We start from the raw sequence: 26167 nt of genomic DNA on the forward strand, positions 1-26167 counted from the left end.
TTGCAGCCTAGAATAGCATTACCCCCCCCCCCGCTACTGCATCACACTGTTGACTCATATTCAGCTTGTGGCCCACTAAAACCCCTGGATCCTTTTCACATGTACTATTGGCAAGCCAGTAGTTATATTTGTGCAGCTGGTCCTTGCCAGTAGTTCTCCCTGTCTAAGTGCAGAACCTTACATCTGTTGCTGTTGTCACCCATTCAGGCACAAACCAGATCCTGTACTGCTTAGCTTCAGCAAAGTCCTGGCTGTGTGTACCTTAAACTATACCCCTTTGCATTAATGGTATCATTATTATTACAAAGCTTTGAATGTAATGTAATTTTATATCATCCTTTTCCACCTTGAGGGGATTTCATCCAGAAATTAACACTATATATAAAGTAAATAAAATACCGAGTCATTTAGCTTCACATGGCTTTACAGGTAGACAGGACAACAGTAAAGTAGAATAAACTTGGCTCACATATAAGCCCATTGTGTATATTCATTTAGACAATGAAATAGCTTTGAGACAATGCTCCGGGAGGAAACAAACCAGCTAAATCCAAGCAAGGAAGTGTCAATTCAATTTCTATTGAAATTCCCCTTGACTTTCTCATCATTGTGAACACTTGGTTAATTTAGTCTGTCCCCCTATGCTCTAATTCGGAAGAGCGACCTTGAACTCTGATAAAATGGTGCTTCGAGGGAATGATTCATAAAACAAAACAGACTTAATTTTTTAAATAACAACAATCATCATCACATACCACTACTTCAGCTGCCCAGGATCTTGAAAGCATCGTTTGAAACATATATTGGTACACTCATTTGTGAAACTTGTGCTTTGAAAATAAGTCCCCCAGTTGTATTGCAGAGTCTAGTTCTGGGGTTCTTGAAACTTAACATGGTAATATGTCATTATTCAGCTTTTGTAAGCACTTCTCCAATTTGGGATATTTGGGGTAAGGCTCACCTGCTGCCTTCATTGCTTATCTTTTGGCACCGGCGAAAATGTTTCTCTGTAACCAAGCCTTTTGCTGATTAATATTCTGTCCTTTTAAATGTGTTGTGGGAAGGTGGTTTTTGGTTTGCTTTTGTTCTTGTTTTCATTATGTATTTTATGTTCTCATTTTGTATTTTTACAAAATGAGATCCCCTGTGATCTTCGAATGAAGGGCAGTATCCAGATTTAATAAATGATAATAATTGGCAAATAAGCTTGCATTCATATACTTGATGAATTGTTACTACTTACTATAGCCTTTGTTATGAAATATGCAGCTTTATGAAGGCAAGCAAGGCTACTTTTCACTATGTCCTTACCATGAAAGGTTTGCTCCCAGATGTTTAAAAAACTTCAAAAATATAGTTGTGGAAATCATTATTATTATTTTTCACTTTCATTACATTTTTCAGTACAGGTTTTCCCCCACTTACATGGGGGTTATGTTCAGGGGCCCAGCACAAATAAGTGAAAATTGCATGAGTGGGGAGCACCCTCTCAACACTCTTTAAGCTCCCTCTCTGCCACACTCTCTCCAATCCAGACCAAAAATACTGTATCCATAAATATCCACAATTAGAATTGTTGCTCTAGGGCTGGCTGGAGGATGTGCTAGCACATGCATTCACAGCTAGGTGGGGAGACTGGATAGCCAAAACAAAACCCCACTGTGTCCCGTCCCTTTGGGGTTTTCTCCTCCCTCACTGCTGTCATCTTTGGGCTCTGGGGAGAGTCTCCTCATGAACCAAGAGGACTCTCCAGCTTTTTCCCACCTTTTCCAGGTTTGAATCAAATTATTATTATTTATTTCCCAGCATCACACGTATAGTCAGCCACACACGAGTCAATCACACAGAAGAAGAGCATACTTAAGATTCCTTTGGAAGCTTTTGACTCATAAAGCAGGGAGCCTGAGGAAGTGTGGGGTGGTCATGTCTAAACTGTAGACGAAATGGTTTGAAGTCATTCAAGAAGTGCTTTGTGTCAAATACAGTGAATGCATTGATAAGGCAGTTTTGAAACTTTCCTCTTTCTTTCTTCTTTTCCTCCAGGGAACGATTTGTTTCTAGTTGCAGTTCATGAACTGGGACATGCTTTGGGTCTGGAGCATTCAAATGACCCTACTGCCATCATGGCTCCATTTTACCAGTACATGGAAACCGACAACTTCAAACTACCTAATGATGATTTGCAGGGAATCCAAAAGATATATGGTATGCTGGTTATTTCTTTAAAATATTAAAATTTTTTAATGGGGATGGGTCACTTCCAGATATATACACTCCTACAGTGTTGTGCACACTATGCATCCATTGAAGGTTGCACATCTTCTTATGCACTCCTTGTGTGCACACTATCTGTTCCCTTCATTGAAGTGAATGGGGAAATCCACTTGTTTAAAAGCTCCATGTATGGGTAGGCAAACTAAGGCCCGGGGGCCAGATCTGGCACAATCACCTCCTAAATCCTGCCTGCGGATGGTCTGGGAATCAGTGTGTTTTTACATGAATAGAATGTGTCCTTTTATTTAAAATGCATCTCTGGGTTATTTGTGGGGCATAGGAATTTGTTCATCCCCCCAAAAAATATAGTCTGGCCCCCCACAAGGTCTGAGGGACAGTGGACTGGCCCCCTGCTGAAAAAGTTTGCTGACGCCTGCATTAGAGCATATTTAGAACGTTAAAAGGAGGGGTAGATGTCTCTTAAACATTTCTGGGAATTACCTTACAATTTCGAGTCAGACTTTGTAGCTTGAGGGTTGTGCTTACAACTGAACAAATATGAACATGCAAACTACAATAACTATTTGTTCTTGTTGTTTGTATCCATTTCCTTGAAGGGATTTTGATTCTGTGTTGAGATAAAGCCAAGGGCTTTTGCCAAACCACCATGTTTCAAATACTGTTCACAAGTTGAACTGAAATCCACACTTAACAGCAACAATGTTCTTCAATATTTAACCAAGTAGTACAAATATTTTTTATTCAAGGAGAACCTAGACTTCTCTTAAAATATTAATATTTCCTCTTTCCTTTGCCCTTCTCTTTCCTCTTTCTTCTATCTTATTGCTTATATCTGCTCTAGTCATCTTAGAAACATAGTAAGCTGACTTCCTCCAGGACAAACCATTGGCTTAGTCTTTATTTGTTTTCAGCTCCTGGTCCTTCTTCACTCCAGTCATCCTTTCCATTTGATTGCTTCACTGAAGCACATGCTTGCAGTTGACTCACAGAATCACAGAATTGTGGAGTTGGAAGGGACTGTGAGGATTGTCTAGTCCAACCCCCTGCAGTGCAGGAATCTTTTCACCCAACATGGGGCTCTATCCCATGACCCTGAGCTTAAGAGAGCCATGCTCTACCAACTGAGCTCCTCTCTTCACTCATTCCAATATATCCTTACAGATAATTTCCCTTTTTTCTTTCACACCAGGCAAATTGAGCTCTTCTCTCCATTAAGTACTAGAAATGCCAGATCATCCCCCTAAAGATAAGCATAACAAGTAGTATTTATAATGAGCCGATACCACTGCTAAGGTAGTAAATCACCACAACAACCCTTTTCAGGGTTGAGTTTTGCCCAAAGGTTTTCAAATATTCTGCATGCAATTTAGATCCATGCAGAGATAAATTCAGCAAACACATATCATTGGATGGGATGAGGATGGACACATCATTTGGGTTTGCACTCGCCCCCCACTCCAGGTGCCACCAAAATGGTGTAGGATCAGCACTGCCATTTTTTTATTTGCCTTCTGACATCTTTGAATTCTGTTCATTTATTCATTGTGGCTTCTTGTATTTTAAAGTTTGATTTAAACTTCTGTTTAAGACTTTTATTTGCACCATAATGTTTGCTGTTCCTTCCTCTTTCTCTGTCCTTTACTTTTTTCTTTTCTGAGAAATATGTGTGTGTTTTTTTAGTATGCAAGCCGCTTCAGGCAGAGAGGAATATTCTCTTGCTCCAATGTGCACTGTTGAACTGGGTGCTAAGCATTGGGTGCATTGATATAAGATTATATAGGAGCAGCATGGTAGATGCCACTCTGTTGCATATGTGTTATCATATCCAGGCTGTTCCACAGAGGAAATTAAATGGTTGGGTTTCTCCTGTGTGGTTAAGCAGAAGAAGATGTTTTCTATGACCTCATGAGTCTAGACAGAAGGGCCAGACAAGGTTATTTTGCCTTCATACTAAATACCAGTATCTAGCAGCTGTAAGCTGTACTTTGAAGCGTTTTATTGCCCTTGGGAAGTTAAACATGACATCACTAGCAAATAGCACGTGGAAACTTTAGTTTGGATTTAGCATTTTTCAACCAGATATTGTCTCCTAGAAGATACCTGATTCTGCTGCCACAGTGATAAAATCAACAATGGCCTTTGTTTTACTGTTTAGATTAAATATTGTTCACTGGTTCATTGGTTTCCTTAGGTAAGAAGCTGTGGACTGAATCAGTGACTTGTTAAGGATAGTTGTTATGCAGGTTTTGTCAATAAGTATTTAGGGTTGTATTCAACTATGTCATACCCAGAGTGGACTTAAGATGGGCTAGAACTCCCAGCATCCCTGACCAGCAGAAGTAAGGAAGCCCAGGCCAAGAATCACATACCATTGGCTCTTGTCACTCTTCGTTTTATATTTTGTATTTGTTTTAGTAGTTTAAAAATGTAAACCACCTTTGGTCCCCCACCCCACGGCATGACACCATAACTACGAAGTGCCTTCTAGCAACCAGCACTCTGAACCTGGTGGCTTCATTTCACCATGACAATTGAAAGAGTATCCATGGACCTGTCAAATGAAATCCTTCAATCCAGGTGTGGGGAACCTTTGGCCCTCCAGATATTGCCCTCTCATCAACCCCAGCAAACATGGCCAATGGTCAGTGGTGACTGACGTTTCAGCTCAGTAATGTCTGGAGAGCGAAAGGTTCTCCACACCTGCTCTAACCCACAGGTTATTGTCCTTGGCAAATATCTTGTGGCGGGAGATTCCACAACTTAACGACATTTTGCATGAAGAAACACATTGTTTTTGTCTTCCCTGAATCTACTGCCAGTCAATTTTAGTGGATGACTGCAAATTGCAGTTTTCTTAGAGAGGAAGAGAAATGCCTATCTCCACTTATTTCACACCATGCATACTTTTGTAAACCACAGTGATGGCTTCCTTGGCAGAGGAAACGGATGTTCAGTGAAACCTGCAGTCTAGAATGATGCAGTCCAAACACAAGTTTGCCTCCTCAGCCACTATTTGTGATGACTAGACATTAGATCCCAATTTTAATCAGGCACCAGCTGTTCAGAATCAGTTATACACAGGTTCTTCTTTGAGAACTTCTTGTCCAGGGAGAGTAGTGGTTGCCCTAAGTATGATTTGGCTTCAGTGAACAAGGCAGTATAAAATAGCTGGAGCTACTGGTAACTTACAGCAAATCAAAATAGCAAAAATTCAGTAACCCAAATTATGCACATTCAGCATGACCGGAATTATGCGAAGTTGATTAGATCTAATTAATTCAGTGTGAGTAGTCTGGCCTTGAAGCTAGCAAGTAATTCCAATTTGTCCATTTCCCAATTTATAGTAAAGAAGGAAATACACTGGCAGCAGACATTTTTTGCTACCGTGTATTAAGACTTATCTTTGCTGCTAAGAAGTTTAGCAATCATTTTTTTTAAAGAAAAACGGAAAAAGTTACAGGGCTGCAAGCTCTAATCAGCTACTCAAGTGTGATTAATTAACTTAAGCTTTAACTGCAGATTACTGTTTGAACATTTCCATCCCAATTAATTGGTAGGATTGGCGATAAAGGCTGTGGAACTCAGCCACACCATAATTTTAAGGGCCACGAGCAAGCCACTGTTGAGATACCAGCTCCCTTTATTTGCCAGATTTTCTGTGCAAATTTGCTTGTTTCGTGTGGGTTTAATTTGCAGCTCCTGTGCAATTCAGCTCATGGCATCATCAACTGAACAGTATGCAGTCTCCTAGACGTTAATCTGCTAGTATCATTTTTTTCCCCCAAAGGGCCACCTGACAAACTCCCGCCACCAACAAGACCTCTGCCAACAGTGCCCCCACATCGTTCTGTCCCTCCAGCAGATCCACGGAAGAATGACAGGCCTAAACCTCCACGGCCACCCACAGGAGACAAGCCTTCTTACCCTGGAGCCAAGCCCAACATCTGCGATGGAAATTTTAACACTCTAGCCATTCTTCGTCGGGAAATGTTTGTTTTCAAGGTAGGAGGCTGCTCTTTTATTGTTAGATTAAGTGACAACATTTCTGCCTTTTCGAAAACCGCCTCTCATTCATCATGCCTCTGCTCCTGAGCTTTCTTGCTGTTCTAAAGTTCAAGAAAGAAACAAGGAAATAAGCACCTGAATGGCTTAAATGTCTAACAGAGGAAAGGCTGGAGTCTTCTATTTTGGGGAATGAATTAATGTCAGCAGAAAGTTGCAATGCTTCAAAATTTAATGGTAAGTAAATGCTGAATGCTGTGCAGAGATAAAAAGGCATAATTCAAGTCATGAATAGAAGCTAATAGGGATGATTTTGTTGGGAACTTAGCCACTTCCAGGCTCATTGCTGTTATTGTGTTTTCTTTACAAGAACCCTGTAATTTAACTTTATAATTAGATCAGTCCCTTTATAAAGGCTGTTTGTCATTGTGCTGTGCTTGCCTTGATACGTTTTTTTTCTAGTGGAAGCCTGTGTTATAAGAGGCCCTTCACAGGTGTTGTGGGCTTTTTGTGCTGTTGCTGCTCTTTGGTTGGCTCGGTTGTCATATTGTTTGGAGATGCATCCATATGGTGACATCCTGTGGACTGGAAAGCCTTTTGGGCAGCCATGGTGGAGCAAAGATTTCACTAATGATTCAAACACAACAAACAAAAGCAAATCTCATTCCTGGAAAAGAATATCGATCTGGCACACCACCCTGTGATGTTGCCAAAATGTATCATTCAGTACGTTCAATGAGTTTTCTGAGGGATAGTGTTCTGCAAATTCTCCATATTAAGCGTAGGAACATAATCTACATTATTTAGCTGAAAAATCCCAATGTGCCCACCTACCTAAAAAGGTTGGTGACTCTTTCCTACAATGAATGTTGATATACTCCAGGAAGTATGGGAAGAGACTTTGTGTGAACAAAAGAAAGAAGAAAGAAAGGATCAGATGTATGAATGTTCGTCTTCTTCCTACTGACTGAAATTCTGTTCTCAATACCAATTCAATGCCACCCCTTGGAGGATTGGTTGCTTCTTCTCCATAGAAGTAACCTTAGATTGGCAGTGTACATCAAGTGGACTGATGGACTTGCATCGGTACTTTCCGCCATAATCCACAGCCAATGGTGATTCAACACAGGTGATTCTGCCATTTTGCATAATATGTAACAGGACTCATTGCAAATGTGTCAGTTTCAGTGATAATATCTCAAGAGTTAAAGCATTTTGGAGTTGATTAAATTGAAATGCTTTAGGTAACTAAGCATTACATAATAGTGCCACTTAACAGAATGTACGTCATGGTTTCCTGTGGTTACTCCTTTTCAAAAAATAGATAACTCGTAGGTAGGTGATTCTATATAATTTCATTTCAGGTATTCAGTTGAAAGCATAAAAAGCATATTTTCCTTTTTTAAAATTGTGACTTCTTTGATTCCCACTTCTAAGAGATGCCCCAACTCTTTGAATCATCTCCTCAAACATTTGTGTGCTTTTCTTTGTAGGGCCTTGTGGCCATCCATCTTTGTGAATGAAGCAGAAAGGTTAAGGAAGAATCTCATTTTCTAAGCTGACATTAAGCAGGATATTAAAATACCTACCTCTTTGTTGCACCATCCATCTTATGAACAAAGGAACATGCCCTAATTTGTTTTACACACAGCTAAATTATTCAGTGCATCACTAATACTAATCTTATTCCTTGCCTATGCCTGTGACTTTAGACAAAGAGATCAATTGTAATTTCTATCCAGGTTCTATCTTTTAATTATAAAATAATAACAGTATTTATTAAGGCAGACTAGTTTCATTTGACTGATTATGGTATACAGGTCTACTAAGAAGTAAGCCCCATTTAATTCAATTGAACTTTCTGCCTGGGAAGGGTTCATGCGAATTTACCTTAAAATGGTGAATTTATTATACATTGCATTTATTATACATTTACAAGACTCTTAACATCTTGGGTCCAGGATACTTTAAGTGCCTGACTCCTTATATCCCCAATCGGTCACTGAGGTCTTCAGAGGATCCCTCATGGCCCAGATGTACGGCTTGTATCCACCAGGAGCCATGTGTTCAGTACTCTGGGCCCAACTCTGTGGAACCCCTGTTGAGATCAGAGAGGCCTCCCCACTCTTGAATGTGCATCACCTAATGAGAAGTTTTATTTTTAATTTCAACAGGCATTTTAAGTATGTTTTCTGATCTTATGGATAACTGATTTTATTTTTATTGTAACTTTTTAAACCTTACCCTACCTCACTTAAGGGACACGGGTGGTGCTGTGGGTTAAACCACAGAGCCTAGGACTTGCTGATCAGAAGGTCGGCGGTTCAAATCCCTGCGACGGGGTGAGCTCCTGTTGCTCAGTTCCTGCTCCTGCCAACCTAGCAGTTTGAAAGCACATCAAAGCGCAAGTAGATAAATAGGTACTGCTCTGGCAGGAAGGTAAATGGCGTTTCCGTGCGCTGCTCTGGTTTGCCAGAAGCGGCTTAGTCATGCTGGCCACATGACCCAGGAGCTGTACCAATAAAGCCAATAAAGCGAGATGAGCGCTGCAACCCCAGAGTCGGTCACAACTGAACCTAATGGTCAGGGGTCCCTTTACCTTTAGCTTTACCTTACTTAGAGCAGGTGTGAGGAACCTTTGGACCTCCAGTTGTTGCTGAATTAGAACTCCCACCAGCCCTAGCAAGGCTGGCCATGGGGTAAGCTAAAGATTCCCCAGACCTGACTTACAGACTGAGGTGTGAAGCAGTATGTAAATGGTTGAGATAGATAGATAGGAGGAAAGAACAATAAATTGATACCATTGATTTAAAATACTGTATGGTATTCAGTTACCTGATAAATGGTCATAATGCACAACTCTGGGGTGGTATTCAGACCTATTGAAATTGATGGTCCTTAGTCAGGTTCATTAATTTCAGTGGTTCTACTCAGAGTAAAACTTAGTTGAATATCACCCATCGTTGTCTTTTTGTGCCTGTTCAGTTGTTATATACAATTCAACCATCTTTATATCCAGCATAAGTTCAAAGTAGTACTATACATTTAGTACTATGCATTTGTTTTTATTTATTTAACAAAATGTTAAATGCTTGACTGTAGTCTAACTTCTAAGTGGTTTGGCGTGAAATCAAAACATGAGTGTTCCAAATTACCCAAGAGGATGGTGCTTGGTCATTATTTGCGGCTTATGCAGAAGAGCAGGTCAGTGGCTCCCTGCTTGGATTGAGGTGGGATGCTATGCATCATCTTTTGGGGTGGGTTTAATTGTACATAGGCTAGGCTACCCACTTCCTTTTTATTCCAACTTTGAAATCATCCCTGTTCCCTTGCTTCCCTCTTCGAGTACTGTTCAGTCTATCCATTTGTCTATCAATCCTTCTTTCAATGTGCTTTTGGTGGTTTTCCATTTTACTTTGTGAAGTGATTTGACTGAGAAACAATAGCTTGTTCCAATGCCACTCAATAAGTTTCATGGTTGAGTGGGATTTTGAAACCAGGCGTTGTAGTCGCTTAAGTTTTACTCAAAGTAGACCCATTGAAATTAATAGACCTAAGTTAGTTTTGTTCATTATTTTCAATGGGTCTACTCTAAGTAGGACTCGCATTGAATGCAGGCAGCCTCAGGGCTCCTAGCAGATTAAATCTAATGTGCACACTGGCTTGCCTATAGAGTCCTGCTTTATTTTCACCATAAAGAGTATTCTTTGGCTAGCAACAAAATATTTTGTGAAGAATTAATGTGTGCTCCTTCAGCAATTCAAGCAAAATATGTTTCCTATCACTGCAGCTGTCAAGAAACATTGCAACGTCTTTTTCATGCAATGTAAGACAGGCCAAATTTGACTTTATTGCGGTGAAATGGTAGCTGTCGTCACCTCTGCCCATTAGTTTAGTCTGCACTATCTTTCATATGAAACTCTGTGCATGTAATTAAAATTCCATTTTAGATTGAGCATTAACAGCAACAGCCCTATTAAACTGAAGGGAAAGGGGGTAGAGAGAGAAGGTATCACTGCAAACAATATGACATTAATTGGTTTTGATGAATATGCTGTTTCTCATTAGCAGATTAGTAATTTCACTATAAAGGGATTTGGGGATAGGAAATTAAAGATTAAGAATGGAGGATAAAGTGGCATTGAGGAGGGAAGGAAAAGCACCAGTATTTTATTATTGTTGTTTCTAAAGTGATAGGTATTTATTTATCCCATACCTCTTCAAGATTGTTAATAGAGCTGTCTTGTGATTGCTTGACTCTGTGAATGTCTGGCCTGTCAATAGAAGCCTGGGAAATTTCTACAGAAGTATGTTATTCAAATAAAAACTGTGGATTCCAGTAGTGGAGCAGTACATTTTACTGCTGAACTGTGTGGCAGTTAGAGAGAAGGTCAAAATTGCACAGAACGCACACGTAAGCGGGTTTTACTTTTGAGCGATTGAAAGAAACAATTAGTGATCTTTTTTTAGAATAATGAACGCAAAAGTGAAATAGAATCAGCTGGACTTTCAGCAGGCAGTCATCTAATGTAGCCATGAAAATTAAATATCATACCCTAATAATACAGTTATAGTGGCTATATATAGTTTCACATAAAAAAACCACAAATTGTCCCACAGATTATCAAACCATGGTTAATTTTATGAAAGCTTCCCCCCCTCACCTGCTCCCCTCAGACTGCCTGATATCTTGAGTACCTCATACTGACATCATCTCCTTATCTGCCTGGACAAACAGGGCAGGGAGGTTTCCTTGGGAATTCGGCCGAAGGTTGCCTTTAACAGCCAAATATTATTTTGGAAATTCTCCCCACTTTCTAGCTCCAACATGGATAGCTAGACTGCCTCTGTTCTTGGGAGTGTTCATTGTAATCACCCCTTCCACTGCTAATATCTATTGCCAGTGTGACCCACCCAAAAAACTGGAGTTGTGTGCTTTGAGAATCTTTCTTTTCACGTGGTCAGTTTGTGGCATTAGTACAGTTGCGGAAAAATCCAGCAAGGACTGCACTGAAACACATCTGGAGTTCGTTTGCAGCTCTCTTCCCCACCCAGTTGCATCCGCTGTTGAAATGATGGACTCCACACAACACCAAAGGCACCAGGGGTTTATTCTTAAAGCAGAGATGGTCTCAACAGTTCAAGACCTACTGGTGTGGTGAGAACCAGTGTGGTGTAATTGTTAAGAGCGGTAGACTCCTAATCTGGTGAACCGGGTTTGTGTCTCCGCTCCTCCACATGCAGCTGCTGGGTGACCTTGGGCTAGTCACACTTCTCTGAAGTCTCTCAGTGCCACTCACCTCACAGAGTGTTTGTTGTGGGGGAGGAAGGGAAAAGGAGATTGTGAGCTGCTTTGAGACTCCTTCGGGTAGTGATAAAGTGGGATATCAAATCCAAACTCTTCACTATTCCTGCAGCCCTGCTGCTCTTCTGGAGTGGAGTTTCAGAGATTGTAGCAGCTGCTTGAGGGAGTAGAGCAGGGATGTCCAACCAGTAGATCGCGAGCTGCCATTAGATCCCTAGCTGCTCCTGGTAGATCATGGGATCCTTACCGTGTACAAAAAGTTACAAGGAAAAAGCTAAAAGACTGTGTGCAATCCTCCCCCCAAAAGTGCTCAACAACCCTGGGCACTACCCTCCTAAAAACACCCCTCAATAACTCTGGGCAATCCACCCACCCCACGTATGCTCCTCCTCCCTCCAATGACAATGCATAGAACACTGTCAGTGTTTTTTTTATAAAAGTATATACTTTTATACTTTTTTATACTGATCCCAGTCTCTTGGGAGTTGGACGTGCCTGGAGTAGAGGACAATGTCGGAGGGAGAGTTAGCGCTGACACTGCCAATAGGTCAGTGGAAGATGACAGAGGTGGGAAGACATCTGAAGGCAGCCCTCTTTAGGGAAGCTTTTAATGTTTGACAGACTACTGTATTTTAATATTTTGCTGGAAGCCGCCCAGAGTGGCTGGGGAAACCCAGCCAGATAGCCGAGGTATAAATAAAATAAATAAATTAATAATAATAATAATAATAATAATAATAATAATAATAATAATAATTTGCATGGGATTTGAAAACAGTGATTGAAAATGGCTACATACGATAGTTCTTAGTTTGGGGTGAAATTCTGGTTAGCATTAACCATGATTAATGCAACAGAGAGACAAGGCAAAGTTCAGTAGGATGTGGAAATTTGAGGGACTGTGCTAAGAGAAGATTTCATCCTGCACCTGGTTTCTAGTCCCTTAATTATGAGATACAACAGGTATCTACTATTATAGTATTATACTACTATTGAAACTGGATATATTTTTGTTGCACAAAGATTTTGTATCTTTAACCTAATTTTGCTGTCAGTTGTTTTTATGTTACGTTTCCAGATCACATTGAGACTCATGTGAAAGGCAATTCAGAAATTAATAGAAATAATAGACAGCTTCACAGAAATCCATTTTGATTCCTTTAGCAGCGGCTACATGCACAGACACATGTCTAGCAAAGATCAAAAGGTTAGCTGATGTTTTATTCGAAGGTGGTGCTTCTGCATCCCCAAAGGTCTGTGTAATTAGTCAAACAAAATCGCTCTTAGTATAGATCAAATGTAGATCTCATCGAAAATATTCTATATTCTTAGGAATCAGCTTGCTTAAGGGGCCTAGGGGAAAGGTTGCTTTCAAATCTGTTCACTGCATGAACTGATTAAAAATATTCTGTTGGCGGGAGAACAAAAAAAGTGCATAATTGACAAAAATAATTACAAATATTCACAGCGAGGAATAATCTAAAATTACACTGAGACGTTTCTTCAGGTTTTTTTTTACCACAAACAAGTGTTATCTTGTAGTATTAAAATACATTATAATGGAACCAAGGGGAATAATTGCAAGAGCACGTCAAGCACAAGGCTTAATTAAATTTTCTTGTTACTACAAAACGATAGCCTTTCAACTAATTTAGGTAGACATTTTGAGAAGCAATTGGAATTGCCTCTAGAAGCACTCTAGGAAGTGTAAGTAACAGTAACACTTCAGGGTTTTTACACCCTTGTTCTCTTGGCTTTTCCATTCAATATATTAGACCCTAATACTAAATACATTGATTAGAGAGGAAGGCGCTGTGGTTTATTCAGAAGCTGCATTTACAGCCATGATATCTGGCTGCTTCTTATTGAGTGCTTCAACCCAATCACACAGGGAGTTGGAGAATCTGCAAGACAACCCCAGAGACCACCAGGAATAAGGTCTGAACTAAAGTTCTCAATGGAGAACTTTCTGCTCAACATTCAAGGGAAATGATTCCCCCCCCCCAAAAAAATCTGGTGGGGACGTTCTTTTTAGGAAGCAGCAAATAAATAAATAAATAAAAATAAATAAAAATATTCAGTAGGCCTTCCCTTAGCAGCAGCAGAAATTGACAACCTATTATATTTTGCTGTTTTCTCTGGTAGTGGCAGCAACATAACTTTCCTCTGTAAAAAAGTTCTGTTCTAGGAGCTTTGGGAGGGTGGTGGCAACACCTCCTAGCAACTGCTACTATTTCCACAAATGCTGTGGTACAAAGTGAAATCATTCTGGTGGGGAAAATAGTAGCTAGTGGCTGCAGAGAAAATGTTCACTGACACTAAGGCAGAAGTCCTATCCTACCCCTTCGAAAAACCCAAAAAAAACGCAGAACTGCTGCCACCGACACTGAACCTCAAGAAATTTTGCTCCCACTCTGAAAAATCACTAACTCCACCCCTTTATTGAATCACTCGATAAACAGTAGGCATCCATTCCTTACTCTGTAATTTTGGAGACCAGTTACTTTCAAGAAGATTGGGGTCTGTAAGAGTTTCCTCAGTGCCTACACTAGAAATTGAGTTACATCTGACCATTCCTTATTGCACATTTTGAAATTTCTTTAAACCCCAGTCCTTCCCTAATTGATTTATTCTTTGTTTTCCTTGTCTTACCATAAGTCACATCCACACCATGCAATGAAAGCACATGGACTCCCCCCCAAAAAAGAAGAATCATGGGAACTGTAGTTCACCTCCCACAGGGCTACAATTTCCAGCATCCTTAACAAACTACAGTTCCCAGGATATATTTTTTTGGAGGGGAGCCATATGCTGTCAGGAGTCGTCCTACTCTCGAGTAGGACCCTGGTAGAGACACATGCCCGACTGGCATGTTCTCTCCCTCCTGGTTGATCGTTTGGGAGCTTCAAAAGCTTTCTTCTGCCCGAACATCATAGCAACTGATGCCAACAGACATTGGCACACTTAGGGACCTCCAGAGTTATCACAGTTCATGTAACAGAACTCAGTAGCTCAGCATTTGGCTAATCTACATTTATTTTCATATACATACTCAGAGCATCTTAACTCATCTCCTTCCTCTTCAGTATCAAACAGGAAAGAGAAAGAACAAAGGACAATAGTCCCACTTCACGGAACACAGTAACACAAGCATCCTGTCTCCGTCACTTCCCACTCTGTGGAGTCAAAACATACACCATTATGTGATAGACAACAATCTCATGACTGCAATCACGGAGCAGGAATCTTAACATATGCTTTCAGTGCATGGTGTGGATGTGACTATAGTGTCCATGTTAACTTTTGCTTCTTAATACGGTATAATTAATTCTGCATAGTTTGCCCTTGCTCTAGTTGCATTTAATTTTGAGTTTTAGCTAGCACTATTTTCTGTGCAATGTGTGATGTTGTTTTGTTTTCGTGGGCTGGCATGGAAGGGAGCGAAGCACATAATGGCCTCTGACCACTGTTAGTCTTCATTTAGTTGTTGTGCTTGTCTTGTTGCATTTGGAAATATTGCAAGCTTCAGACAATTCCTTCAGAACAGCATCTTTAATGGCGTTGCTTTCACTCCCTTGGGAACACTTCTCTAGTTTCAGTTGCATTTACATCTGAATAATACATATGGGCATGTACATATTTCTCGAAATAGTATAACACTATAATACATTCAGCTGTAGAGGTATTATCCCTATTTATGTTAATTAATCAAGCTCATTCAAAGATGGGAGAGGACTTCTGAATGAAAAATAATTTATTAGAGTACCCCTTACATAATTTGTAGCAAATGTTCCTATAACTGGATTTTTTTTTCTTTTTAAAGCTTGTAGTGATCATAGAAGATTAACACAATTTTACAAAACATAAGCTTGATTAATTGCAGAAGATATAAAAAGCATAGTTCGTAACATCCCCTCACGCTTGGCTGGAAGTGAAACCCTCCTCTTGGAATCCAGTTAATCCCACACTCTGTTTTCTATGTCTTTGTATGTGAGCTGTACAGTGGTACCTCAGGTTAAGTACTTAATTCGTTCTGGAGGTCCATTCTTAATCTGAAACTGTTCTTAACCTGAAGCACCACTTTAGCTAATGGGGCCTCCTGCTGCCGCCACGCCGCTGGAGCACGATTTCTGTTCTCATCCTGAAGCAAAGTTCTTAACCCAAGGTAATATTTCTGGGTTAGCGGAGTCTGTAACCTGAAGCATCTGTAACCTGAAGCGTATGTAACCCGAGGTACCACTGTATATTTTGGGGGTTGGTGGGTGCCCAGTGGAAGATGGGAAGGCACTGATAAGTGTGAACATGCAGATAGGGATAGGAATTACGAGGACAAAGGCTTCAGAGGTCTATTTAAAAACTCTTCAGTAAAATTACTGTTCCTTCCTGCTTTGCCATGCAAACCACCCTAACTGGCTGGGGGTCCAAATATCTGAAGAATTGCATACTCCCACACCTATGTGCTAAGAGAACCTTTTTTGTGTTCCATTTTTAGGAGAAATACATTACTTATGTAGAAAAAAATTGACCTTTTCTGTGGTGGGATGGATGAAATAGTATTATCGATGAAACTTGTTATTTGTGCTTCTGATTAGTATGGCCATAGCCCAGACTTTGGTAACCCAGAGCTCAGGTAGATAATGGCCTAGATGAGCTCCACGAATGATACACTAATATACAAAATGGCATTTCCTAAATCCATTTCCTGGAATGTCATCCATAGATTATTACTCCCTTAGCTTTGAATTAAGATATTTTAAAACAGTTGTCAGAAAATGAAAATCTTTTTATTGAATCATAGCTTTTTATCCACTCCAGCATTGAGAAGGAGTATCAGGCTGGGCAATCAGGTCCTTACGAACAAACAATATTGCTATGCAGTGGTACCTTGGTTTACAACCATAATCCATTCTGGATGTCCGGTTGTAAACCAAAGCAGGTTGTAACCCAAGGCACACTGTCGCCAATGGGGCCTCCCAAAAAAATGGGTTGTAATAAAAAAAGGGACACGCACTTCCAGATTTGACATGGTTGTAATCCAAAACGGTTGCAAACCAAGGTACCACTGTATCTCATACACTTTAAGTGTTATCGACAGTCCAATGGACAGTTCAAGTTCTGAAACAACTAGCTGTGCTGTACATTGTTATGCCGTTGGTGGGAAGTAATTCCAGCCATGTTTTCTCACATTATTGATGACCTCCTAGGGATGTTGGTTCTCTATATTTCTTATTATCATGCAATGATATTCAATGTTATCTAGGCTACTTGAGTAAGTCTCGTTGAACTTAATGGAACTTACTTCTGACATACAGCAATGGATTATTGTATTCATTGTCCATAAGCGTCAGTATAGAGGTCAGTCTTCAATTTAGGTTACATGGGTTCAAAGTTCGTATTGTGAATTTGTAAGATTTGCAAGTTTCATGGAGTAAGGACCAGTTTTTTATTCATTACTTTATAAAACAACATACATACAAATAGCATTACACAGGTATTAAAAATTACACGTTTCCATTTTTAAAAAGTCTGTAAAAGCTGTTGTTGTACTTAATGATGATGATGATGATGATGATGATATACTGACCAGCTATGTAGAAAAAATGAATAATGATTTCATATTGAAAGTATTGCAAAAATAACACTGATTAACTGGAAGCATAGCAGGTGTCTGATTGTATGATTGCGTGATAGTTCCTATTTAGTTTCCATATCTATATTCACAGCATGACTAATCCTCAAGTATGTAACTATATTGAATATATATTCTTAGAAAAAATGGAAGTACACAAGCATTTTTAATAGATTGGTGCTACTGAATTGCAATTTTGTTTCATTTGGATGAAAACAGATATTTTTAGATGGCCTGAGTTTCTAAATCCAAGACTTAAAAATTCAGTTCTTTAATGAAATGTGCTGAGTTTTTCATACTAGGGTTCCAACAAACTTGCAGGACACAAATTTAGAAACAGGGAACCCAAGATTAGATTGTTGGTGGGAAATAAGAGAGAGTGGGGTCCAGTGGTTTAGGAGAGAAATAAAATGGAATGATGAACATGAAAGGCTTCTTATCTGTGGAAATAAAAAGGAAAGGAAAAAGCTGGATCTGTAAAGTGGCAAGAGATGGAAAAAAAGTAGCTACAACAGGTAGAAGGGGGAAGAAATAATAGGACATGCCACTTTGTGTTGAAAAGAGAGAAAGTTTCAGGGTTTCTTTGCTTTAGTTTATTCATCCTTAAACAATATTAATGATTACAAATCACAAATATATAAAAATATGTGGGTCAAGAGTATAAATGACCAAATTAGAAAAGGAGGTGGTAGTATTGATATCAAAATTGTGCACACCTTTCCAAAATTCAACAAAGACATCACTCAAGTCACAGATCTTTGGTTTCTGTTGCATTCCATCCCAGTCAGGCAATTTCATTCATTATGATAACTGCAAAACCACAGTCGTTTTTGTAGTTGTGGTCTTGGTATGCTTGGGACGTCCCTGTTTGAGGGCTATGACTAGTTCAGTTGCTGCATCTAACTGTTAAATGTTATACGACATACTCTGGGTATATTTAAATCTTTAACTTTAGTTAAATTCCAACAGCATTTTTGTTCCAATGTTAGTGCATAGCCAGTCACCCTCTAGATGTCCCTTTTAATTTGAATCTGAAAGGTCTGAATACTCAGGCAAGATCACCACCTATGTAATTCGTCTGCTGGCACTAAGCCACAGTTCCGGCACTTTCTCGCATCTTCTTTCCCCTCTCCCCTATGAGCTTAGTAAAGGAAAGGTGAGATATAATGTCATCACGTTGTGCATTTCCTTCCCCCAGCAACTGGAAGGGGATTTCAAAACATGATGATGCTATGTTCTGAATGTTACACGAGGGGGAGGAGAAAGAGACTGGGACAACTGGTTTTGGTGCGGGCCACAACTTGGTTGTAATGTGTAGTCCCAACCTCAAGGGGCAGCACCCCATGCTCCTGGCTTCAGGATGCAGCATGCCATCTGGACCACAGGAAGCACCCTAGAAAAAGGCAGAGACTTCATTCTCCAGGACACTTTAGGACAGCCTTTCTCAACCTTGGATCTCCAGGTGTAGTTGGACTACAACTCCCATTATCCCTGACCACTGGCCCTGCTTCTAGGGATGATGGGAGTTGTAACGCAACAACATCTGGGGACTCAAGGATGGGAAAGGGTGCTTCAGGAGGAGGTAGCCTGTTCATGGTGTCAGCTATGAGAGTTGTTTAGTCTGCACGGAATGATGTGTCTGCAGGGTAGGAATTGGACCTGCTGAAATAGTGCAGCTGATCCCCTAAATGGACTTGTATTGAATGAAAACGGTGCAGAATGGTCTTTATCCCCTCCCAGCTTGACTCCTGTTGTGCTGGGTCATGCTTCTAATGTACTAAGAGGCAGTGGTCCATGACGACTGCAGGCAGGTAGAAAAGCTGTACCTGCAGTTATCAAATGAATGATGTAAGGTGTGCGTTCCCCATTGCTGTCCAGTTCTTGAATCACTTACATTTACACCCTATTTACTTTGAAATGACTTCGACCATTTCACTGCTTTAAAGATCCAATTGGCTTTGTGAGATTGCAGCAACAGAGCTAATGTTCTTTACTCAGGTTCCTATAAAAACCAAGCAATAGGAATTTCAAAGACCCACTAAAGCTGTAGCTAGTAGACTTGGCATTTTGGAGACTGATTCTGAATACAAAGGCGAGTCCTTGACTTAATCTTCAATATTATTTCCTTTTATATGTCCCCCCCTCTATTTTATAGCCAAATAATACAGTCTGATGCCCCCAACTCACATCAGATTGGAGTGTTTGTGGGATTGTACCAGTGCCAGCAACCAGGCTGGGAATCAGTGCAGCCACCATTATTTATATTGGCTTTTAACAAGACAGATGTAATAAAGATAATTTAGATGGGGTTCTGCAGAGGTGCTCTGAATAAAACTGTCCTGATTGTTCACAGAAGAAGATTTTGGCATCACAAATACATTTTTGGAGTCCCTGGAGTCCTTTGGAAGACCCCTCGCAAGCTTACTTTTTTAAAAAAAAAAAATCTGTTTGCATCAAGAATCACATTATGAATGTAATTATGTCAAATAGTCTATTAGATTTAGCACTTTGAGAACAAATATGGCCAATTCAGAGCACAGCACATTGTCTTCATTCTGGGTGATAACTGGGGCATCAAAAAGAGCATGCGACCTCCTCCTCCTCCTATGTAATATGAGACAAAGTGTTTGCTATGTTTGCAGGCCATGAAAACAGGTCTTCACCCTGGGTGATTTATAAAGAAGATTGCCAAGTCAGGGGTTTGGTTTAGCTCAGACTTAACTTCAAGCTCGCTTCATTCTGCAGTGACCCCCAGCTTGTATAATGCTCTCTTCCAGGGATGCTCACCTGACTCCCTCATTATATATCTATATGTGCCAGGCAAAAACATTCATCCCAGGCCTTTGGCCAACCTATAGCTTTCTAAATTGACTAATTCAGCAAGCTAGCCCTGGTGATTATCTAATGTTTATTAGATGGATTTCCCCTAAATTGATTTCTGAAATTTGAATTTTGTTGTTCATGTTTTTATACTGTATTTTATGCTGCTTTTACAATTAAGTGTTTAAAATTTGTTGTTAGCCGCCCTGAGCTTGGTTTTTGAACCAGGAAGGGCAGGGTATAAATAACTACTTCTTCTTCTTCTTCTTCTTCTTCTTCTTCTTCTTCTTCTTCTTCTTCTTCTTATTATTATTATTAATGGGGTGGGGGTATTGTTTTTGTTTGTTATTGTGGTATGCATTTTTGTGTTTTTAAAACCACCCTGTGATCTTTGGACTGAGGTTTAATAATAATAATAATAATAATAATAATAATAATAATAATAATACCACCTGAGTTGTCAAATAGCCCAACAACTTGAAGACACTCCTTCAATCCTTCAGCTCCCTGCTGGCTCCATAGTTTGCTACTGCTGTCCCCTTCACCTATTTCTGAATCCTCTTCTACCTCCAGCTGAGGTATGCTAACAAGACCCTGCCAGCCAGTTGCGTGTGTAGGTCCCCAGGCCACCCCTCAAATAACTTCACACATAACACGTAATTTAGTTTTGGTTTTTGGGCACTATTTTGGCCACAACTTTATTAAAATACAAAATCAGTGAGTGGTTGTTTAGACATTGGTTATGACTATCTGTCCCCCCGCCTGGGACAGAACTGACATCCCGAGGTCCGATCGGTAGCCAGTAGAAGGGAAAGTCTAACTTGGGGATCATTTGAGCTAAGCGTCGGACCCACGCCGCTCACCCCAGCAGCTCCCCGAAAGCTTGCCGGCCCGGTCCTATGACAAGGATTTCCATGACAGGGATTGGGCGGCCCTGCTCCCATGACAGGGATTGGACGAAATCATGGCAAGCCCCAGGATTCCTTTAACAGAATTCCCTTCAGCGCAACGGGAGGGGCAGGCATGGCCTAACCTGACCCCTCCACCACCAGCATATTATAACCAATGCCTAACCACAACATTACAAGTTGTGACGAATTGCTGAGTAGTAGGCAAAAACCAAATGGCACAGCCAATCACCAAATGGCAAAATTCCTACTAGGCCCCTGCGCCAAGGCAGACGACCCCATGACAGGCAAAGCAAGGTCAACCGGAAAAGAGGGCGGGCGGGCGGGTGATCCGATGCACTCTGCAAAGAGAAAGAGAAACCAGAGTGCACTGATATTTAAAGACTATGGTCCCACCCACCCAATTTGCAACATACAATTTGCCCCAGCAACCCGGTTATCCAATCCCAATGCCAGGCAACAACTATTAACCTGCCTGGCAACCAGAGGCCTGGCCCGGCGGCCCACACCACAACACGTGCTCTCATTTATTGGAGAACACGCTTTGCCAGAAACTTCTCTTATCAGAGGTTAGAAGATGATAGTTGGGTGGAGGGAGCAGTAGAGGTGGCAAATGACAGGTCCAGCAGAGAAGGGCAAAACCGAAGGGCTTCAGCTAGCATTTGTTTGCTGGTATATCATCAGTTTTGAAAGTAGACTTGGAAGGGCATCTACGGAACACAGTCTTAGATTACTGTGATGTTATCTTATGCATCTCCAGCCTTAGGCCTTTTGGCTTCTACTATTAAAGCAAAGGTGGCATGGCTCTGCACATGACTTTTCTGAAAAGAAGTGTTCAGAGTGATGATTATTCTTGCGGGCAGGAAAACCATCCAGCTCTGACCCACTTACCAAGCCTAGGTTGCTATAGCTTTATGAAACAGGCTGCTTTTTATGTTACGAAAAAGGAGCAATGCAGAAGCGAGCTCCAGGTGGCTGGAATGGTAAACAGGATGTGGATGTTTTGGGACTGTACCGTGGGAACAAGGGACAGTGTACTGAGCACCGGATGTTAGCTCAGAGTGTCACATGACCCTGTACTGGAAGTACATGGGTGGAGTTATTCTCTCTCTGCAGTTGTGATGAGAGGGTACAGACATGGTTTCTCTGTACTGCTGGAAAGACAGGAATAAAGACATGTAAATATATTTCTGTCTGTCTCTTTCCCCTCCCTGGGATGGGAGGGGGAGGAATGGTGTGTTCTTCTTCACGTTGGGAAGAATCGCCGATTGGAGACCTCCCTTGATCTTGCCGGGAGGAAGACAGGAGGTCAACAAGAATTCAAGCCGGGCACCTGGAAGGTGGCCAAATTCCTCAGAGCTTCGCTGGCTCTGCTGGCTTGAATTCGACATTTTATTCCACTGTAGCGAAAGCAGAATACAAAGTTTCTAAGGTACTGGTTTATAAGAAAGGAGGAAATAATCGGTAGGTGTCCCTGGTTGCCTATGAAAGGTGTGGACAAATAAACTAAGCATGCTGGCAAGTTAATATTTGGAACTGGTTATGATACGTCAGCCAAAACGTAACTGATTTTGCTAAGAGACATCTTTTCTGTGTGCAGGTATTCCCTTGTTTTTCAATTCTCCTGATCTTACGTGGCCTAATTTGCAAATCATACAGAAGCGTGGTTGTTCTAAGCAGGTCTTCAGATCAAACTAATAAAATGTGGCATTTGGCTGAATATGTAAGAGTTGCAGAGTCTATTGGCTGGAATAAAGGACACTGGAGTGGAGGCAGTGATGGTTGTAATATACACTGAGCTGCTGAATTCTTTCTGGCCTTGGGGAAGTCATTTAATTTCTTTTCACTCCCATCAAGCTCAGACAGAAAAATGAATTTTAAAAACCCACAACAAAAACAAAAAGGAAAGAGGTCTACTGAAACGAGGTCCTGCTGAAAGAGGTACTGTCCCTGAGCGCAGCTTTCCAAGATAAAACTTACTTTAAATTACTGTTGTTTAGGAAAGTGTTTGTCCTAGAACTTGGTAGCTAGCACAGATGCTACCATTGCTGCTGTCTTTTGACAAAAGGGAGAAATGTAGTACAAGGTGGTTAAATGTCAAAATAAGTCTGGTTTCCCGCATTCAGTGCAAGATTGATTCTTTGACCTGCATATTTATTTAATTAAATGCTGTTAAATGTTTGATTGAAATACTGGTGCGAATAAAGCTTTTATTTATGTTTTTGAAGATTGCATTTTAGCACCTGCCTTTTATTTGTCATCCTGCTTGCATGATAGACCAGCAGACATTATAATGGCTCTTCAAAACGTCCATGTGGAGCAGGCCTAGGGGTCACTTACATGCAATCAGGGGAAAACACTCAAAGGGGCTCTTCGGAGATAATGCTTCTGGCTTAATTAACTTAATAAACCTTCTCAACTGCTTAGATCTGTGGGACTGGCCCTTTTACAAGTTCCACATAATTATCATTCCACACTTGCAAAGGATTCATATTTTAGCGTGGCATCGCCTACACTTTAGAATTCCTCTTCCATTTATATTAGGCTAGTTCCTTAACTGTATTGTTTTTGGTGTCTGCTAAAAACTTTTTTATTGTTCCAGCAAGCCTACCTGGGCCTGTAATTTTGACACATGCATTTAATAAGTATGTGTTTTAAAATTAGCATTTTAAAATCTATACTTTTATGGAACTTGTTTTTTGTGTTTGTTTTGTATTTGGTATTTTAAATCAGTGTTTTAGATAGTTATTGTAAACTGCATAGTCGTCTCTTGTTGTTGTTGTTGTTGTTTAGTCGTGTCCGACTCTTCGTGACCCCATGGACCAGAGCACGCCAGGCACTCCTGTCTTCCACTGCCTCCCGCAGTTTGGTCAAACTTATTTTCGTAGCTTCGAGAACACTGTCCAACCATCTCGTCCTCTGTCGTCCTCTTCTACTTGTGCCCTCAATCTTTCCCAACATCAGGGTCTTTTCCAGGGAGTCTTCTTTTGTCATGAGGTGGCCAAAGTATTGGAGCCTCAGCTTCACGATCTGTCCTTCCAGTGAGCACTCAGGGCTGATTTCCTTAAGAATGGGGAGGTTTGATCTTCTTGCAGTCCATGGGACTCTCAAGTGTCTCCTCTAGCACCATAATTCAAAAGCATCAATTCTTCGGCGATCAGCCTTCTTTATGGTCCAGCTCTCACTTCCATACATCACTACTGGGAAAACCATGGCTTTAACTATACGGACCTTTGTTGGCAAGGTGATGTCTCTGCTTTTCAAGATGCTGTCTGAGTTTGTCATTGCTGTCTTTGTCCATGGAGTTTTCTTGGCAGGGATACTGGAGTGGCTTGCCGGTTCCTGCTCCAGGTGGATCACGTTTGGTCAAAACTCTCCACTATGACCTGTCCATCTTGGGTGGCCCTGCACGGCATAGCTCATAGCTTCTCTGAGTTATTCAAGCCCCTTTGCCATGGCAAGGCAGTGATCCATGAAGGGGTTTGTTCTAGTAAATGGTATATAATTTTTGTTAAATAATAAATAAATAAAATAATATTTTGTTGAGCTAGAAATTAGCTGTCTCTTAGTCTGTGCGCTTCAGAGTCCAGCTTCAGCACTTCAGTCTTCGTCTGTTTAAACTACTGTTCTCAATTGCATCTGTAAGCAGAGAAATGTGATGTAACATGAAGAATGTTTATTGCTCAGATAAGCCTTGGCGTCCAGCCCGCTTCGGCTGCGCAGTTCTGCTAGGCCTCCGGACTTCAAAGGCCACATTCCAAAGGCTCTGAGCAAACGCAGAGATTAAGCAGCGGCAAGAGAAAGCTGTAAACTCAAGCACTTTCTTCAGTGTGCTTAAATAAAGTCCACTCAGGATATTAGCAGCTAGAAGCAGTTTTTATTTACAGCAGACTGTCCATTATCTATCACAGCGAACAGCATCGTGAAAACATGTCCTCTCTCCTCAAAAGCGAAAGTAGAGAAAAAGAACAAAGGCTGGAGACTCTCGGAAATGACGCATAGTCTCCCCCCTCCTCCCAACTTGTAGGCAGGGCGTACACCCTGAGCTGTTTAACCCTCTAAGCTCAGGTTCTCCTCAGATAACATCTGTTTACTAAGTGAGCTCAAACCAACCACTGGGAAACGAAGCAGGGAAACATGGCATGATCCATGGTTTGTTTGAAAGAGGGAAACTTCAACCTATGATTTCAAATTCTCTTATTTCAAACAAACCATAGATAGCCTTAACCACAGTTTGTCAGTATGGACAGAGCAGTGAACTGCAGCTAAGCAAAAATAGTAGTGAATGCTTCCAAACAACTGCACTAGAAGAAATGAGCAGGGAACAAGCAAGCCCAAGGATCACCCAGACTTAGTCACATCAAACTAAATTCTGGTTTAGCATGATGCCTGAATGGATACAATGGGAACAAACCAGGATCGATCCACTGGATAAAGGGAGAGGAAAGCACCTGGATCCAACACTTATACCCTACTTAACAAACTATAACTCTTTAAGCCAGGAATGTAACATCCAAACTGGACCGAAGTGTATCAACATCAATCTGTATTTTAATCATTATAAATATTAGGCAGAGTCATTACACACTTTTCTCCAGAGTGTAAGAGAAAAAGGTTCACAAATGTTAATAGGAATCCAACAAAGGACATCAATTCAGTGCTTGGTGGAAAGCTGTAGCAGATTTTAAGGACATTAATTTTTCGTTTGGGATAAATTAAGAATTGCGTCCTCAGACTATAAGAACCTGGAAGAGAAATTTCTACACTATGGAAGATTTTCCAAATTGCTGTTACAAAGTCTGATGAAATGGGGATTTTGGTGCTACAGATTAGTTTGGAAAGCCCATATAAGGCAGAAGTGAGTGAAATTAGAAAAGAATGTGAAGACATTACAAGAACATTAACAAGCGAATAAGAGTAATATCCACAGTGAGGAAGCTAGATACTTTTAACAATATGGAGATACAAGAACTATATAGCCTGAGAAACAAAAAAGAGGATTGTAGTTTTGGACCATTTACAAACCTTATAATTTTCTGATTGACCTAAAGTTTTCAAGAAAAGGTGTACAGCTGCTGTTAAATATTTATCATGTTTAGCGTCGTGTATCTTCTGCTATTTCTTGATTTTTTATTGCAATGGTAACAAGGGGGAAATGGAAGCATTATAAGGGAGTTGGGTATGTTTAGCATGGAGAAGAGGAGACTGAGAGGAGATATGAGAGCCATCTTCAAATGTTGAAAGGGCTTGACATGGAAGATGGAGCAA

General features: G+C 40.6%; 1 protein-coding gene across 3 annotated transcripts in view; it reads left to right on the top strand.

Moving 5' to 3' along the window:
• Positions 1 to 26167, top strand: part of MMP16 (matrix metallopeptidase 16) — a 172614-nt gene that overhangs the window by 110316 nt on the left and 36131 nt on the right. For all 3 annotated transcript variants that reach the window (XM_053395711.1, XM_053395712.1, XM_053395713.1), the window contains 2 exons: positions 2044 to 2205; positions 6023 to 6237. In XM_053395711.1, the coding sequence (XP_053251686.1) occupies positions 2044 to 2205; positions 6023 to 6237 (377 nt within the window). The remainder of the gene's footprint in view (positions 1 to 2043; positions 2206 to 6022; positions 6238 to 26167) is intronic.

The sequence above is a fragment of the Podarcis raffonei genome, chromosome 7, assembly GCF_027172205.1.
Source record: "Podarcis raffonei isolate rPodRaf1 chromosome 7, rPodRaf1.pri, whole genome shotgun sequence".
Classification (NCBI taxonomy): Eukaryota; Metazoa; Chordata; class Lepidosauria; order Squamata; family Lacertidae; genus Podarcis; species Podarcis raffonei.